General features: G+C 42.8%; 1 protein-coding gene across 7 annotated transcripts in view; it reads right to left on the reverse strand.

The window, feature by feature from the left end:
* Spata17 (spermatogenesis associated 17) overlaps window positions 1–14991 on the reverse strand; it is a 178807-nt gene that overhangs the window by 54135 nt on the left and 109681 nt on the right. For all 7 annotated transcript variants that reach the window (XM_006250449.5, NM_001398667.1, XM_039091499.2 and 4 more), the window contains 2 exons: window positions 10841–11047; window positions 5872–6020 (listed from right to left, as the gene is read on the reverse strand). In XM_006250449.5, coding sequence (XP_006250511.1) covers window positions 5872–6020; window positions 10841–11047 — 356 coding nt within the window. The remainder of the gene's footprint in view (window positions 1–5871; window positions 6021–10840; window positions 11048–14991) is intronic.

The raw sequence follows: 14991 nt of genomic DNA on the forward strand, positions 1-14991 counted from the left end.
AGCCACTGTGGAAGTCGGTGTGGCAGTTCCGCAGGAAGCTAGGAAACCTACGCCATGATGCAGCTACGCTGCTATTGCACGTTTGCCTGAAGAGCATCCATGCTCACGGCTGCTCCCTGTTCACAAGGGCTAGCAATCGGAAACCACGTAAATGCCCATCAACTAGTACGTGGATAGCGCAAATGTGGTACTTTTATACAGCAGAATTGTTCAGCTGTTACGAAAAATGAAACTGTGAAACTTTCAGGTAAGTGGATGGAACCAGAAAACAAATCCTGAGTGAGGTGATCAGGAGTCTCCCCAGTGAATATTCCGTGTTTCTCTCATGTGTGACGAGTTGTCTAGAGGTGGCTCTAAGATCTTAATAACTATAGGGATTGGGTACCTAGGAGGGATGGCAAGGAGAGGAGGGTCCCCAGGAAGGAAAAATAGAACATGTTATTACAGAGACAAAGAACAGGTTAGAATCAGAGGATTGAATAGGGAGATGGATGGAAAAGAAAGGTGGGGGCGGGGAGACAGCTAACACTAAAGGTCATTTGAAAAAACAAATAGAAACCCACTGTTGTTGAGCCTTCCTAAAAATGTATACACACATAAAACAAGTCTAAATTGAGGCACCAAGTAATAGGGGAGACAGTGCCCCAAAGTAGGCATTTTATGCCACCACATAAAACCTTCATTGCCGGAAATGGGTTACATCTTCTTGTTGGCCAAGTGGACCTCACGGAAACCAACAATCATCACAGGTGATTGCTGGGGTTGCTCTCTACAACCTGAGGGTAAGATTCTACTGCAAAAGACAACACTTATTTATGACATCAAACACAGAGAAGTCAAGGTGGTCCACAACTAAAACTTCATCTCTATTGATGAGCAATGACAGTGCTGGAAGGTTCTTTGCAGGTACCTAAGTAGAAATGTAATCATCAGTATCGCTTGCTATAAATTCTGTTCTGTCATCAACATCACTAACTTGTCTGCAAGAAATACTGGATGTGACCGTGGCATAAATAACCAATCACTTTTTAAACTGTTTATGCAGCTCACAGTTCCATGAGACGGAACTCATACCTAACACTGCTAACGTAGCCAAGACCTAAGTCTACAATAGGTTATGGCTCAGGGGAAGCTATTAGGATTTCATCAAATGAGCACGGCAACCAAGCATCCTCATGGCATCCACAGGTCAGTGCCCCTCAACCATATCAGAGGTGCAGAACTTGAGAACTCACACAAAGACCCACAGAACATTCACAACCCTGTCGCCAAGGCTCAGGTGGCTGTGCAGAAGAGATAGAAAGATTGTAAAGCCAGACATAATGGATAACTCCAGGGGAACAGTGTTTTCCAGACATAACAAGACTGACAAAAAGATAGCTCACAGAGACTGTGTCAGCACTCAAAAAACACACGCAGGGTCAGCTCTGAGAGGTAGAAATAAATTCAGGGCTCCACCCCTAACTAAGAAACTTTCTGCAATTGATACCTTCTGACAAAGCAGAACAGGTTTTCTCCAATAGTGTCTCATTGGGCATATCCATCACACTCCAGAATAGACACCATGCCCAGGAGCTGTTAGACAACACAAAAGGAACTCGATGGTATTTTGTCAACTTGTATCATTTTGGCTTTGTGTGGCTTTTTTTTGTACAATGGGTTTTTATTTCAATTTTTCATTTACATGTTTTTATGGGATTTGTGGGCTTTTTTCTGATTCTTTTTGTTTGTTGAGAGGGGGAGAGAAAATTAACAAAGTTGGGTGGGCAGGGATGTGAGGAGGTCTAGGAAGATTTGAGGAAGGGGAAACATGACAAAAATACATCATATGAAAAATGTTTTTCATTACCAAAAGCCATAGAAAGTTTTTGGGGAAAATAAAATAGCATGGTTGGCTTTTGTTAGCAAAACTAGGCAGGCAAGACATGTGGCATTTTATGGCCATGATTAAAGTAGGAAATTACAAATTCTTAGTTAAGATTCAAAGGAGAAAGGAGAAAAAGAAGAAAGGGGGTTGAATTTGAAAGTGCCTTGCCGGGTGGAATGCAGAGAGCTTCAGTACTGACAGGATATGGAGAAGGAGAGGGTGAGTGCCCCTGGGGCAGGAAGGTGGGCGAGGTTCACACGTCAAGGACAAGGGGCCAGTGTGCCAGGCACTGAGTCTTAGACATCTAGTGGAAGTAGAAATGAAGATGGGGCTGAACATGTAATTCTGGGATGCAGAAGCAAGACCGGGACTTGTAGAAATCCCTGGAGTAGATGTGGTAGATGGAGTCTCTCAGAAACAACTCACAGATGCTATTTGCACAAGACGGATGTCTGCCTTCAGCTGAGCCCATTGCCTCCCAGTGACACTGCTGTAATACTTTCCAAAACAGCTTCACTGAACACAATATTTCTTCACAGATATATCGGTATTGGTGTCCATGACTTGTCCTGTCCTTCTGACAAAGTACTCTGGCAGGAGCAGCTACAAGAAAGAAGGGTTTTGGAGGGCTCATAGCTCTAGAATCATGGTGGGGATTCTGAGGCAGCAGACTTGTGAGGCTGCAGTCTAGAAGCAAGAGATGAAAGGTGTTGCTTAGCTGCCTCTCTCCTCCCACGTGCATTCTGGTACCCGTCCACAGAGTGGCGCTGTCTGTACTTCAGGTGGGCCAGTGCACCTCAGTGCCACTAGGTGCTGACAGACATTGCCAGAGACACCTCAGCTCTGATTTTGACACTGTTCTGTTGTGAGTTGCAACATGTTCTCTGTCATGATGACATTTTTCACTCTTAAACTGCCACAATGATTTAATTAATGAAAACAAAGACCTTTTTGACTTCCTTCCAAAATGTTTAAAATTAATTTTGTCAACAATGGCACACATGTACACAAACATATTCGGATCACTCTCTCCACTCCCCTGCCCAGGTTCCCATGTTTACCAACCACCCTCATCACCACCAGTTCTTCCCCAGACTTAGGACTCTGGGCTCTGGAAAACAAATGCTTGTACTGGTTGTATACAAGAGATTCTCCACGTGAAGCTATCAAATTTAAACGTCTCTGCACTTTTGCAATGTTTAACTTTTTTAAACATTGTGCTAAAATGATTTTGAAAATTATCATTTGTGTTACTGACAAATTTCATAAAGAAAAAAAACAAGAAAGTTCCATGAATTTAGCTTAGGATTAAGACAAAATTCCCCGTGGTTTTTGAAATGGCTCTAAACATACTTTTGCTACTTTGTACTATGTACTCACGCAAAGCCACAATGTCAGCGTTGGTGACTGAAATCAAAATGCCAATCAACTTTGAAAAGTGCTGAAGATGCTGTTTCTTAGAGACTCAGACACTCGAGCAAGTTCAGCTCTTTATACAAAGCAGTCACATCCGTCTTATTGGACCCATTTACTTCAACCTTTAGCACATAGCAAACTGTACTTAAAATTGTCTTAAATTAATCTCCTGTGTCGTCTATTATCAATTAGTTGCATACCTACATATTTACACATCTGGAGGCAAATAAAAATTCCTTGAACTTAAAGAGGGAGAATGGGTGGTGAAAATTTCTGATGCTTATATGAGGCCCAGCCTGTACTTGTAACATGACTTCCTCCTCCTCCTTGGATAGCTGTTGTGCAGATATCTGTAGCATATGCAAAGTGCATGTGCTGTGTGTGTGTGTGTGTCTGTGTGTGTGTCTGTGTGTGTGTGTCTGTGTGTGTGTGTCTGTGTGTGTGTGTCTGTGTGTGTGTCTGTGTGTGTGTGTCTGTGTGTGTGTCTGTGTGTGGGTCTGTGTGTGTGTGTGTGTGTGTGTCTGTGTGTGTGTGTGTGTGTGTCTGTGTGTGGGTCTGTGTGTGTGTGTGGTCTCTGAAGGTATGTGCATCTTGGCGGATACAGAAGACAATTGTTATGTCCTCTCTGCCTTGTTTCTTATCTGCCCTCCAAGTGTCGGGTCACTGATGTACGCGGCCACCTTTTCAGCATGTGTGCTGGGGATCTGAACGCTGCTCCTCTGCTTAGGCAGCAAATCTGCTAAGCAATCTTTCCCAGCCCAGACAATTAATGGTTATCTTTATTTAGATCCTTCTAAATTCTTATTGGTGAAATAATTTCCTAAGAGTCACAGCAACACTCTGCTGATGAGGGCAGGTCAGGAGAGCAAATGGCTGGTCTGAGGAGAGTCCTAAGGCTTCATGGTGGGAGAGTCAACATCTGAAGTCACTCCATTCCAGTTCCTCCTAATAAAGTGCAATCCATCTCCATGACGACGTGAACACAAACACCTTTCCGTGGGAATAACACTGATGCTCCATCCTTCAAGGCCACTCAAGAAAATTCTAGAAGGCATCATGATGCTTGGAAAAGCGCTGACTTCTATGTGCTCATCAACAGGATAGCCAACAGTATCAATTATTTTGGTAATTACTCTTCCCTTTCATATGCTTTACATTGTTGAAAACAGAAAAGTAATTCTGAGCTGGGCAGAGTGATATACCTGAAACTGGCACAGATGAGGACAAGGAAGGATGAGCCAAGGTTAGGGCTAGCCTGGGCTACACAAAGAGGAGGCCCTATCTCAAAATAAAAGCAAACAAACTTTAGGACATATCTCCTTACATATTTATACAATGCTAAATATTTTTGCTTCAATTTAGGCAGTACCAACATGTAATTTCTGAGGTAAATCTATATATTTTCTTCAAAACTAATTGGCTAAGGTAAGGTATTTTTTCTTACTTTTGATACATTAGGTTAACTTGATCAGATGCAGAAAAAGTCGCTAAACATGCTACTTTTTTTCATGACAAATAGTGGCTCTAAAGTAAACCTAGACAATTCCATAGGATGTGTGATCATTTCATCTTTAAGTTTATAAACAGTTTTATTTTTCAAGATTTGTTTAAGACTTCTTTACCCTAATAACTCATGTGTATCTTGACTGACAAAATGATCAAAAACCCGGTGTGAAGGAGAAAAGCCATTCTTGTTTCTTTATGAACACAGTTTAATGCATTTGTAATTGCTATTGTGTAAGTTACTGCCATGTAGCACACAGTGGTTAGTAGTTATTGTCTATGGCACACTATGGTATAGTATGCTATTATGTAGGGATTTATATGATACTAAATTATTACATTATAATTAAAATCACCTGTATTATTACCATAATCATTTAGTATACAAAACACTAAAATACTGTGTGATACACTGCAATAATGATTGCAGAGACAGTCTAGGATAATAACAGTAATAACAATAAGTCCATTGCAGATTTACAATGGTCCACTACAAGTTACACAGGACTCTGCTGTGGACAAAGTCCCATGAGAGAAAGGAAACATCCAAGAGAAGGGTGTTCTGTGTTAGGACCCGAGTCACTAATGCCACTAAATGACTTAACACTGACTCTGCTGGTGGGTTAGCCTCCATGCTTGCCTTTATTCTGCTCAGTTATGAACCAACCTCTTTCATTGTACCTGATTTAAAAAAAATGTTTTGCACTGTTGTCTTCAAGCACAACTAGTCCACAGAAGATGTGTTTGTTTTATTGTATGTTATTTTGAAAGCATCACAAATAAATGAGTGCTCATTGACACAAAGATTTTATCCTCAGACATGCACGGCTGTCATTATCCTCGAAGAGGGCCACTGGTATGCCTCTCTGAGGGGAGTGGCCTGTGGATTTGCGTTTGCCCTGGGAGTGCTGTGCATACATTCTTAGCATCATTATTGCCTGTTTATTACTGTGAAACTATTGCCTCTAAATAGGCAGATAGTGAGTTTACCTCTCTGTACAAGAAAAAATTTTTTTCTGTAATAGAGAGTAACAGGAAATGCTGGAAAATTTGAATGGATGAACAGAGCTCAGTTAAACACTCACATCTTGTCTTGCACGTTGCGCATCCGTTCCTCTTGCTTGAATGCCTCTCTGGCCACATGAAGGTGGTCGATAGGTTCCGATACCCTCAGGGTAGGCTCCAAAGGCTTGTAACGCTGTTCCAAGACTTCATTGATGTCTCGGAAGGGCCCCTTAAAAGACAGAAGGACAATGTCTCACTATAGAAGAGTCCCGGACGCGTTGACAACTGTTGTGCTAAACTTATACAAAATATAACAAGCTTATTTCAATCATTTTTAAAACACCATTTTTCTTAGAACTAAAACAAGCAAATTTAAAAAAGGGTAGTGGGGACACACACCTTTAATCCCAGCAAATCTCTGAGTTCAAGGTCAGCCTGATCTACAGAGCAAGTTACAGAATAGCCAAGGCCACACAGAGAAACTATGCCTTGAAAGAAACACAACAAACAAACACACAAAACCCTCTCATCTTTAGAACTGTTCTCTCCAATGGAAGTGATTGTCTTAAAACTCTTTGTGCTTTGGCAGATGTCCCCCACCATGTCAAGAAGGTCTGTGTGTGTGGCTAGCAAAACCACAGTCTGAGCTCGCTTTACACTGCAACATCACAGGCTCACTGTCTCCAATACAACAAAGTGTGTACTTTTTTAAGATAGTAAAAACATGAAAAGATTATGAGGATTAATTTTCCAAAAGTACTCCTCTTACACATTAAAAAAGCCTGTACAGGGGTTGGGGATTTAGCTCAGTGGAAGAGCACTTGCCTAGCAAGCGCAAGGCCCTGGGTTCGGTCACCAGCTCCGAAAAATAGAAAAGAAAAAAAAAAAAAAAAAAGCCTGTGCAGGAGTGCAGAGAGAACACCTTGTGTCCTGCACAGATGCGTCACCAGTCATTAAAAAGCCAATGGCCTACGGTGTAGGTGGGAAACAGGTGGGATATCAGGGAGAGGAAGAATTCTGGGAAAGAAGGACGTGGGGAGATGCGCTGGGAGGTGTGAGGACACAGACCATGGCATCTGAGCCAGCCGCTTGGCAGGGTGTAGGCTAGAGCGCTAGAGCACATGGACGTGTTAGGTTACATGTAGTCAGAGAAGAGCCTCGCCCAGGCATATGTAAATATATATTTTGAGTCTGAGTCTGACTTCTGGGAGCACAGGGCTGGGAGGAAGAAGCAGGGCCTAGCTTCAACACGTGGGCGCCAACTCCTGTATTTACTTGTTGGTTCCTAAGCAGAGATGCCACACTGCTCATCCTCTGTGATCTGAGCCTCGGTGGCTGCAGAACGAAGAACACAGTGTTTCAGGGCTACAACTGAGAGAAGGGAGCCCACAGAGGAGCCTGTGCTGAGGCCCTGCACAGCCAGCACAGACCGGATCCACTGGACCTCCAGCCAGCATCACATCAGCACAGACACCCAAAAGCTCAGGCATGTGCTGTGCCCTTTACGACGTATTGTTTACTATTGCTTTAACCACTGCATAGGAGAGGAATAATACAAAATGGACAAGGATTTCTTCTCTCATTCCTTATTCTTAAAAATGTCTCCTTTAGATGGGTTATTGCTAAGACGACGCAGCTGGAGCGTCTGCGAGCAGCGAGTGAAGACGGTGGGCTAATAAAAAGGAATGATTCACGCCTCATTTACGTTCACTTATGTTTTACATTAATAGAAACCAATAATAGGAACCAGTTACCATAAAAGTCATGGACCGTAAATAACACAAATGGCAGATCAGTAGCATCTAGTACTTTCCGCAGCTGGACAGGAGGATTGCTATATTTGAAAGTAGTTAATGGATTTGTATTGGAAGTTTGCTTTTTAAAGACATATGATGGTGATTCCAGCCTGCTATGAAGAAACAGAAAGTCTTAAATTGGACTCTTTTGCCCCTTGAAAAGTTCAATGGTTTAAATAATTGGTATTTGGTGTACCGCAGGTGCAAGTCACTCTGTAGCCCGTTTTCACCGTGCGTAAGGCAGAGTAAGAACTGTATGCAACCTGGGGTTCCCTTTAGTATGTATAGTGTAATACTCACTGTGGCAATCGGAACATTATACAGCCGGAAAGCAGCAGGAAGGTTTATGTGTTTTAAAAATAATTTAAACGGCTTTTGGATGATAGGAACATCAAAGAAGTAAAAGTTTAGAAGTTGAGATTGTAACAAGTTTAGCCTCCACGTGGAGTAATAGTTTCTTCAACAGAAGCCTTAAACCTCTGTTGGGATGCAAACACACACACACACACACACACACACACACACACACACACACATGCACGCACGCACGCATGCACGCATACCTATCTACTTCAATCTACCTTTTTATCTGTCTGGGATTCACTAGAATTCACAGGAACCTTGCCCGTAACAAAGAATGAAATAAGCTCCTCTTCTGGGTGCTTGATCTGAGCTTCCTGCCCCCAAGTCAGTCTCCATGTTTGCAGGCTCAGACCACCAGCTTTCTGCCTTTGAGCTCAATGGTGCACCTCTTTAATGAGTAAACTTGACATCTGCTGACACTTTTTGCCACCATAAAGATTTCAGGTGTATCCTGTCCCACACATTCCTCAAGTGACACAGGTGACTACACATGGAAATAACTTCAAATTGCCATCATCTCTAACCAACCATCCTTGGAGTGTGTCCCTCTAAATCTCAACATGAACCCAGGTCCTTCTAGCAGTCTCAGCTGTAACTGCACAGTGTTTGATCTGTCTTGCCTCCATGCAGGTCTTGGTTATGAAAATCAAATCTATTTCTGTTCTTCAATCAGTGTTATTGAATAGTCATCCTGTATTTTATAAGTGTATATTAAAGTTTAATAGTGACTTTTTTTTAACTGAGTAGAGTTAAGGTGTCAAGAAATCACCTTTCAAATTCCAAATGTTGCATTCAAACGCTGGCTTCTGGCAGCCCTAAGTGTCCTCAATGTATAGGTAGACATTGAATAAAGGAGATGTGGCTTAGGCAGGGCAGCAAAGTAGTCCTGCTGTGAATAAAATAAGGAAGAGGGAAGAGGGGACAGAAGGAAAGAAACAAGACTAGCAGAAATAGAAGGAAGAATATTACAGAAAGACAGAAGAGGAAAGAGGTGAGAGAGAATGTAATAGGGGCCCATGAAGAAAAGAGGGACTGTGGGGTATAGGAGCCGAGGAAAAGAACATGACTAGAAATAAATGAGAGAAAGGAAAGAAAAGGAAATATATTGATAAAGATGTTTTATAATTCTCTCTAAAATGTTGTACAAATGTCAGTTAATAGTACTTATTTTTGTTAATGCTTTTAAGAGAGGGAAATTCGTAAGTAAAGGCAATCGAGGACATACTTACAGAAAACAGAAATTAACCACGGATAAGCGGTGTAGGAAAAGTTCTAACACCATAGAATGCAGGTCTTACTAAGAGGCTGACTCAGTGTTAGACAGGGAAAGGTAGTTTCTAGGATGGTCCCAACAGGTCCTGCTGGTATTCATTGTTGAGTGGTCTCTTATCTTTGACAGAAACAGGTCTACTTATCTCAAAAGGAGCAGAGTAAGCACCGAGGGATATCAATTCTAGCTTGTGCTTTGAGAGCTTACTCCCACTTTCTCTAGGATGGCTCCCATTGAGAGAAGTCAGAGGCCACACTGTATGGCAACTTTGTGGAGTGGACAACTGAGGAAGGACAATGACAACTGTCCATGCAATCAATTAGCCATGTGGATGGAGGGACCCACCGAGAGATCTCCTTGCCCTCTTATCCTTACGGTTTACTCAAGCCTTCAGAGGAAGCCACAGCTCCTGGACCCAGCCTACACTCCTAAGAGAACTGCAGTCCTAGAGATGCTATCTAAAGGCAAAAGTAGTTTGGTTTAAGCCTGTATGTGCACAGAGGATTAAAGGGCAGACTCAATCCAGCTGTGGGTTGAATCCAGCTGCTGGCACCTGCCTTCTGCAGTTGAAATACTGAAGGGTTCACAAAGTTGTCTCTTCTGGGGACTGTGACAGGTATTTTCTCCTCTAAGTTTACCCTGCAGCCCGGGAAGGACTTTTCCTACCCAACTCTCTCACACTCTGGCCTGTGCTGCAACTCTCTGGAGTGGCTCCAGTTCTCAAACTGGCACTTTTTAAATGATTCAAATGTAAGCCCCATTTAAAATGGCACATAAACTATGTGTGTCATCGGAGGACAGGTTATGTCAAATCATCTGGAGAACACATAAACACATCTCTAGCAATAATAGATTATAGCAGTTACCACCGTAACAATTCTTATAAAACAGTCCAGCATCTCAGCCCATGAGCCCATGTTCTCAATCCATCCTCAGTATAAAGCCCAGTACCAGGGGACCACTTGTCAACTTCTCTGACAACCACTTCAAAGGGACAAGTTTCTTATATAAAGTTATCTTTATGAGAAAAAACCTACTGTTAAAGACAAGGCATTGTTAGCATACACTGTGGCAGGAGTAAAAAGGCCTCCCACAGGATGGGAGAAAATACTTGCCCGTTGTTTCACTTTCTAGTATGTAGTCAAAAACATGCTAGCATGTTCGTGAGGTTCTTTTTAATGTAGCTAATATAAAAGTGATCATCTATTTTGAGTCATGATTGGATAAGCAGTTGGGCATATGCATGTATATGAATATGTATATGTACATGTATATGTATACATATGTATATATTGGAATTTAAAAGGAATGCCATTCTGACATAATCTGATTGGCCTTTGGAACACTGTGTTAAGTGAACAAGGCCATGATGGGATGTTGGAAAAGAAAACTGGTACTTTGAAGAAACCAAGGTGGCCAAGACAGAGTTTGTCTGTGGAGACAACCAGTAGTGTTCAGCCAATGGCGCTAACTAACCTGATGCTACAAAAATGGACAGGGCATAGGTACGCTGGGTGACGTTAACAAATGTCACAGCACACACACTTTACTACAGTCGGAGTGGAGGAGAAGGGTGAGGATAGAGAATTAATGATGGATTCACACAGGGCTGCTTGGTACCTGACACCGCTTCCTGTCAATAGGCGGCAGACTTGCTGACCGGGGGAAGGAGCGGGCACTGGTGCATGCCAGCCAGCTGCTGAGACTGTGGGCCGTCTTGCTCTTCATAGCAGAGCCCTTCCGGTGCTCCAAAGGCTTTGCCTTCTGCAGCCGCACCTCCCATGGGTCAGGATGCTCCCGGAAAGGTGAATTGTACACACCTGAAATCTAAGGAACACATTTCTTTAATTTACATACGAGAGTACGTTTTTATCCATTTGAGGAAAAAGTACTTTAAACTACAACTTTGGTACTTAATCAGGGGTAAGTTACCAGAGGAGAACTTAGAAAACTTTGTATCTGGTTTAGACCAACAATCTTAGCAACTTTCAGGATTGCAGAGTAAATGTGTTTTGAAAACTCAGTCTGAAATTGTATTTGAGAAAATAAAATAGAGATTTTTAGTCATCCATGTTGTATTCCTGACAGATATGATGTGTTTTAAACTGTAGGAGGAAGCCATACCTTCATTTACATAAATATATGTTTTAAATTGCATCAGAAAGTCAAACCTTCATTTACATAAAGGCAAGTGGGCAATGCTTGAACAAATTTAGGGTATTAATTATATATAAATACTTGACTATTTGAATTGCTGATCATTATACACCGAAAGGGCATTTTTCCACACACTTTTTATTGATTCTTTGGGAATTTGAGATCATACAGCCTAGCACACTCAGTTCCCATTTCTTTAATGTCTGCCCTGCCTAGCCTTGGCCTCCCCCAAACCAAATAAAAATAAAATAAAAATAAAGAAGTTCAACATGTGTTCTCTATATACCCACTGCAGCAAAGTCAAACTTGGAGTGCCCCACACCTTAACAGGGACGGCGTCCTTCCCTTGGCTTCCTGGCGCCTGCCAGAAGCCATCAGTTTCCAAGAGCTACATTTCAGCATGTTTATCACACTTTAAGAGTTCTCTTGGATGGTGTTCTGCTCGGGCTGTGACTTTGGAAGGTGGGAGTTGTCACAGAAGCCTCTCAGGGTCCCTCTTTCTCAACTGTGTGTCTGCAGTCATCCCTGTCACTGGAAGAGTAGCTTCCTTGCTTGTTATAGTCAGCGGGAGCATGCATGGATTTCACATGGTTTCTGCTGACAGCACAAACCACCAAGATGGCCTCCTCCTGCAGTAGGAAAATGGACCCAAACAAGGTAGCCTGGGTCCTGAACATCAACAGGGCCCCAGGTGGCTGTGCAGGCCTTTCACATCAATATGGCGTTAGGTGGTGACACGGGCCATGGAAATCGGTAAGGTCCCAGGCAGTTTTATGGGCCATTTACGTCAACATGGTCCCCGGGGGCAGCGTGGCCTACAACATCAATATGGCTTCAGGCAGCAGCATGAACCTCAGACATCTGCAAGGCATTAGGTGGCACCATGGGCCACAGACATCGACATGGCCCTCTGAGGCATCAGGGTCACATACCCCCACATGCCCCTCAGCAGCTGCAAAAAGCACACACAGCAACAGGACCTCAGGTGGCAGGACATGCCACTCACTTCAACACGGACCCCTGAGGCAGCAGAACCAAGGACGTCTCCGAGGCTTCAGTCAATGGTACAGACTGCATATGTCTATATGAATCTCTGGTTTATCATGGACTGGGGCAGCAGCTGAGTGGATCACAGACACTACCATGGCTTCTTGTGGTACCACAGGCCATGGTAGTGTTTTGAGGAGGTCCAATACAGAAATCAAAGCATTTCTATCTCAGGAATTCATCATTGCCCAGACTCAGGACGATAGTGCAGCCTGGTAGACTGTGGGCTGAGTCTGGATCTGCATAGCTTCAGGCTGCTGCATACCACCCAGCTGACCCCACTGGGTGATGACATGTCCCTTAGCCACCCTCAGGCTTCTCTAATACCTGTCTTCAGTTCCCCCTGTATGCACAGCCCCCTTCATACATGCATTCCTTGTAGTGGTGTCCACCCCACACAAGGCAGAGCAGGGCAGCCTGGCTTCTGCTTCCCGCCCCCTGTGAGCATCTATTTTAAGTCCTGTACTTGGCCAATCCCTCTGGTTCCAGACCCATATGGGATACTATTTATCACTCCAAATCTGTGCACTTACTGTGCACATCAGGTGCCCTGCTTCTGCAGCGTCATGTTGCCCTTACCACTCTGTCACACATTGCATCAGAATAGCCGAGACTTCGCACAGCATCTGCCCTGCTAAATGGGTGCCACAGATGCGTGTGTGAGAAATGTGAAATCCAAGCGTAGCAGATGTCCATCATCTGCAGGCCTCATGTTACTTGAGCCACAGACTGAAGATCACACTACTCTGATAGAACTGTATTGGGTGATATTTGATCTCCAGAGATTCATAATCAAAATACATGTGCATACCTGCACATAGACATGTGTAAATACCCTTTATGCAAATTCACATTTGTAGGGAAAAGTGAAATTTTCTATGATGAAATGATTGGTGGCTCTGTAGACACTGAACTATATAAAGAATGTATTAAACACTTCTGTTATTCCTAAAAGAAATAGACTTTTCTTTTATGCTGCAATTAACCCATAAACATTCCTGATTATATGTTATCTCGGGGTCCCTGGTAATATTAGCTAGGACAGATGTCTTGGGAAAACTGTCCAAGGAGGCTGGAGAGCTGGTTCAATGGTTCTCTTCCAGAGAACCCGGTTCAAATCCCAGTATCCACACAGTAGCTCACAGCTGTCAGAGCTTCTGGTGCTGGGAATCTGACACCCTCGCACAGACACACATAGACAAAACATCAACTCAATGCACACAAAATAAATAAATATCCATAAGAAAGAAAAGCTGTACAAGATGAGTTTGACATTTCAAGCCAACCCTTCGGACGGTGGGGATTCCTACCCTACGCCTACCCCAGCCTGGTCCCCAGTTCTTCTGTACTCTCTTGGAGGTGCCAGTCTGCCCCGCCATTATCCCTTACAGAACTCACAGTTTCACAGTTAACCACCGCAACCAAGTGGAGAGAGAGCAGGGCCCTGGGTATGTCTGCAAAGTACCCGGCAGACACTCCGTAAATGAGTCTAAATACTCACGGGGGGGGGGGCAGCATCACTCCATTGAGAAAGGTGTCACACGGTGCTCAACTCTGCTTTCCAAAGCAGCAAAGGCACAAATCCAGACCTGAGACCAATGGGATGTGACCCCTTTTGTCTAACACGTGGTTTTCCTTTCCTTTCGAAGATGATGTTAGGACCCATTTTAGTCATGTTAAATTTAACCTTTTCTGCTCTTCCATTAAGGACTAAAATTTATTGTATATAAAATAAAGTTAACACAGATATATTTTATACCTAAAATTATTTTAAAGTTGGTTCTTCTTTGATATCTTTTCCTTAATCTGAGTGATACTATGCTTTAGAATGAGTTTATTTTTTTTTAAGTACAAAAGTATTTTAGGGTAACACACTTTTGCTATTCTAGATACACAACGTGGACAGGCGCATGAACAAGGCAAATGGCCGCCGAGGAACAGACAAGTGTGTGTTTACCTGTGATGGCTTTCGTGGCCACTCAACTGAGGGCTAAGTCTCTAAATGGTTCTTAAGGCGCTTTTCTAAGTCACAAATGTACCCAGGATGGGAAGGAACAAGTAATGTTAGATTAAAAAGATGACTGACAAAAAATAACTATATGTTATGCTCTTTGCAGAGGATACAAGAGAAGAAATACCATTTAGGTTAGTGAGAGTCTAAGTGGAAATCTGTTAATTTATTGCCCAAATTTCCACCACCTTATAGATTAAGCTGTGAGATTCCTACAACTTAGTTAAAGGTTATAATTTACCATCTAACATCTCCATGGGCCTGAATAACCGCTGGTGTCTGTATTAACTTTACCCACCAGGAATCCTGATCTCCTGCTGCATTTGCACGCTCATGTGTAGGCAAAGTGGGAGATGCAAATAGAGTGAGAGCCATGATAGCTTCCTTAAATTACACTCTGCAACTATATAGAGGTCTCCTCATGTGTATTCTCTTTGCAATTTAAATCAAATATAGATAGAAAATACACTTTAATTGAATTTCAAATGTATCATTTAAAATCTTCAAGGTGTCAGTATTTTAGAAATTAATACATTAGCTGACTTACCTCAGTAGA

Source organism: Rattus norvegicus, chromosome 13 (assembly GCF_036323735.1).
Source record: "Rattus norvegicus strain BN/NHsdMcwi chromosome 13, GRCr8, whole genome shotgun sequence".
In the NCBI taxonomy this organism is placed as follows: Eukaryota; Metazoa; Chordata; class Mammalia; order Rodentia; family Muridae; genus Rattus; species Rattus norvegicus.